Genomic DNA, 3,872 nt, shown 5'->3' on the forward strand with positions numbered 1-3,872 from the left:
TTAAGTTGGCTTGTGTAATGGGCCTTGTGGAAAAAGCCCATTAGTTAGTATGTTAGGTTTTATTATAAATAGCATACTAGTCTCTCATCATTGCTAAGCTGCAAATCCTAATTTAGGGTGAGAGAGGTCATTTGTTATTCTTGTAAACTTGTAATCTTGTTTTAAGAGAAAGTAAAAGAATAGCAGTTATAACCAATTCTTGTGTTCTTATTCTTCCTTGTTCTTTATTCTTCCCTTGCATTATACTTTGTTCTTGGCATCGTTTTTCACAACAATGATTAAATTGACATCATCGCAAATTTTAAAGTCCAGGTGGAAAATAGTGGAGATTGACTTGAAAATCTCTTTTTTTTTGTTCACGATAATGCATTACGCTTGGAAAGAAAGTAGTGCATGCGAAAATCAAAGTGCATTCGCAGGGAACACAATAGTTTCCTACGTTTTTTTTAAATGCAACGCGTTTCAGATAAACTTAATGAGTTTTGCATGAAATCTTTAAAAGGTGTTTTTCATATCTTTTATTGATACGAGTGACACATAAGTGACTTTTTGAGAATCATTAAGGTTCAATCTTAGTGATATAAACTTAAAAAGGAAAGTAGAAGGATTTTTATTGGTGAAGACTAATTAAGAATTAGAAGTTCTTTATTGGTATCTAAGGAATTTGAAAACATTTCTATACTACACCTTGTGTTTGTATGATTCATATATTAAGATTTAGAGAGATTGGATAACACTTATGTAAAAAATAGGAGATATTCTTGAAAACTATGAAGGACAATCTTTTATAACTCAACTATAATCTTTTGTAATAACTTTTGAAATCCTATAATAAATTGGATAGCCGCTCTTTCTGTTAGAATAGATCAATTTGATCGAATTGGATAAATAAATTATATATGTACTCGTTACTTTATTTTTTTCGTCTCGCTCATATGGATTTAAACTACACTCTTCTGTATGCATATTAATTTCTTATTAAATCATTTATATTAAATTGTCATTGTGTTCTTTTCTGTCTCAAATATCAAAAAGTGTGTGATTTACTTTCAAGTTTTTAACTTTTCTTGAGAACCAATATTTTTCACATTGAACTATTTAAAGATTTTGGCATTGACACATTTATTCTATTGGGCCTATAACTGTTTATTTTGTGGTTAATGCTATTTTTGTTTTATCTCTATAGGAAGACCAAACAATCAATGTCTAAATAAAAAGATCCACTTTTACATAAGTTATATGACCGACCAAATTAATGAGTTGTCTCTAGATTAAAGTACACAACTTCTCAAGGTTCTTTGGAAGATATATGAAGAAACTAACTTAGATGCTACAAAGGCATCGAGCATGTGGGTTCTTTGGAAGATAAATGAAGAAACCATCTTAGATGCTACAAAGTATATATCAAAATCCAAACTATTAACAAAATTATCACATCATTAACTTGCTATAGAAGCTTCCATGTTGTATATATATCCTAGATAAGAAACAAAATAATTTGAGATGAAATTTACAAAATGGCATTGAGCAACAATGTCATAGGAATCATAAACTTCATTGCAGTACTCCTCTCAATCCCTATCATAGGTGCTGGAATTTGGCTAACAACATTACAAGCAGAATCATGTGTCAAAATCCTACAATGGCCAGTGATCATTTTAGGGATACTAATTTTCATTGTTGCTATGGTAGGCTTGGTTGGAGCCTTTTGGAGGATACCAATGCTTCTTATATTCTACCTCATTGCAATGATTGTGCTCATTGTGTTGTTGGCTTCTTTGGTGATTTTTGTTTATTTTGTCACACTTAGAGGTCATGGAAATATTGAACCTAATAGGTCATATTTGGAGTATCGTGTGGATGATTTTTCAATTTGGCTAAGAAGAAGGGTTAGAAGTTCACATAAGTGGGATGGAGTAAAGAGTTGTCTTAGCTCATCAAGTATTTGTGCTGAGTTGAATCAAAGTTATCGGTTGCCTCAAGATTTCTTTAATGCACATCTATCACCCTTGCAGGTAAATTCTATAGATCATTATTTATAGAAAATAGCACATTCATACATATTTAGATGTAAATACTTTTCCTATAATTTGGGGTATTCAAATTCAAGTTGATCTAAATAAAAACTACAACAAAAATATATTATAAAAAATATATATTGAATGTGTTTGGATGTCATTATAAAAAAATCGTTTAATTTAAATAAAATTTTGAATTGATTTTTTAAAATTTATCTAAAGTAAGCTGAATTGTATGTATATATTTTTATTTATTTAATTTTAATAGTTATTTATATACATTTCTTTTTACTACTTGTAAATATTATTTTATTTATTTTTATTATTTTATTTATTTAAATATTAAAATATAAATTTAGATATATTACACCAAATCTATTTTTTTATCTTTTTATAATATTACTAAAATATAGAATTTGAAATTCGCGAACATCTATTTATTCATTTTTATAAGAGATGAAAATTTGATCATTATAAAATAAAATTCTCTTTATTTTATAATAAATTTGTTAAATTCTCTTTTTATTACATTACTTGTTCATTAAGTAAATTATTCTTAAAGCAACCACTAATTATTAGCTAATCAAAGAACTCAGATTTCTTACCCAAAGAAAAAGTTACTACATATTCTTTTCCCACAACATGTATTCCTCTTTAACCCTTAATCTTTTGTGCTTTTATATTTTAATTCCAACATCATACTTCATATTGATCTCTTGCAGTCAGGGTGTTGCAAACCACCAACAAAATGTGGCTACACATTTGTGAACCCAACTTATTGGATTAGTCCAACCAACAATGGTGAAGACATGGATTGCATGAAATGGAGCAATGATCAAACACAACTTTGCTACAATTGTGACTCATGCAAAGCTGGTTTATTAGCAACACTTAGGAAAGATTGGAGAAAAGCCAATGTGATATTGATTGTTACATTGGTTGGTTTAATTGTTGTGTATTTGTTTGGGATTTTTGCCTTTAGGAATGCCAAAACTGAGGAGCTTTTTCGCAAATACAAGCAAGGATACACTTGAAATTAATAGATGATTTTTTTTATTTGTTGAAATTCTAGGAGATTATGCTATGAGCATGAGGATGAGGGGTAAAATTAGGTCATTTTGCTTTGTCTTTTATGAGAATTTGTAGTGAAAAAATACATGAAATTGAAGTGTTATAATGTATGTGTTTGTCTTGTACATTGTTAATAAACCTGTCTGTTATAGATTTAAATAAATCGATGTTGTTTTGTATTTTTAAAAGTGATTGTTATGAAAAAGAAACTAAAATACTAAAAATTATTTAATTTATTTTTATAAATTAAAATATTTATTTTTACATTCAGTACCATAGAAATATATTACTAAAAATTAAAATGTAGTCAAAATTACATTACTTTTTTATAAAAAAAAATTTGAAAAAAAAAAAATTTTTGTAAAAAAAAAAATTTTTGTAAAAAAATTATTTAAAGTAGATTCAAAATTTAAGTAATTTTTAAAATTATAATATACAAAAAATCACTTTAAAATAATGCACACTTTTTTGCTAAAACTTTGTGAAGAGTAATATAGATATTAATCAAAAATTAAATGGGTGCCTGATTAAATCCGGGGGTGCATCATTTCACCTCAATCTTTTTATAAGCTTTTCAAAATGTAAAAAAAAATAAAAAAAAATTGGATTCAAGAATTTGGAGCATATTATTTGAAATGTTTGAATTTTATATTCTTAACGGTCCATAAAATTCACGAACTTTTTTTCTCTTTTCTCTCACTTTTTCTTTTGAGTAAAAATCATTCAAATTGAAAATTTTTGCTTAGTCTCATTTTTCATCAAATTTTGGTTAAATTGTCACTT

The 3,872-nt window shown here is 27.1% G+C and overlaps 1 protein-coding gene across 1 annotated transcript; it reads left to right on the forward strand.

Moving 5' to 3' along the window:
• Window positions 1–1,516: 1,516 nt before the first annotated feature.
• LOC131617224 (protein TORNADO 2-like) lies at window positions 1,517–3,186 on the forward strand. The gene is made up of 2 exons (XM_058888563.1): window positions 1,517–2,015; window positions 2,741–3,186. Exons 1-2 carry the CDS (start codon window positions 1,518–1,520, stop codon window positions 3,050–3,052), a joined length of 810 nt encoding a protein of 269 aa, XP_058744546.1. The 5' UTR covers window position 1,517; the 3' UTR covers window positions 3,053–3,186.
• Window positions 3,187–3,872: the final 686 nt, after the last annotated feature.

This window comes from Vicia villosa, linkage group LG7 (genome assembly GCF_029867415.1).
Source record: "Vicia villosa cultivar HV-30 ecotype Madison, WI linkage group LG7, Vvil1.0, whole genome shotgun sequence".
Classification (NCBI taxonomy): Eukaryota; Viridiplantae; Streptophyta; class Magnoliopsida; order Fabales; family Fabaceae; genus Vicia; species Vicia villosa.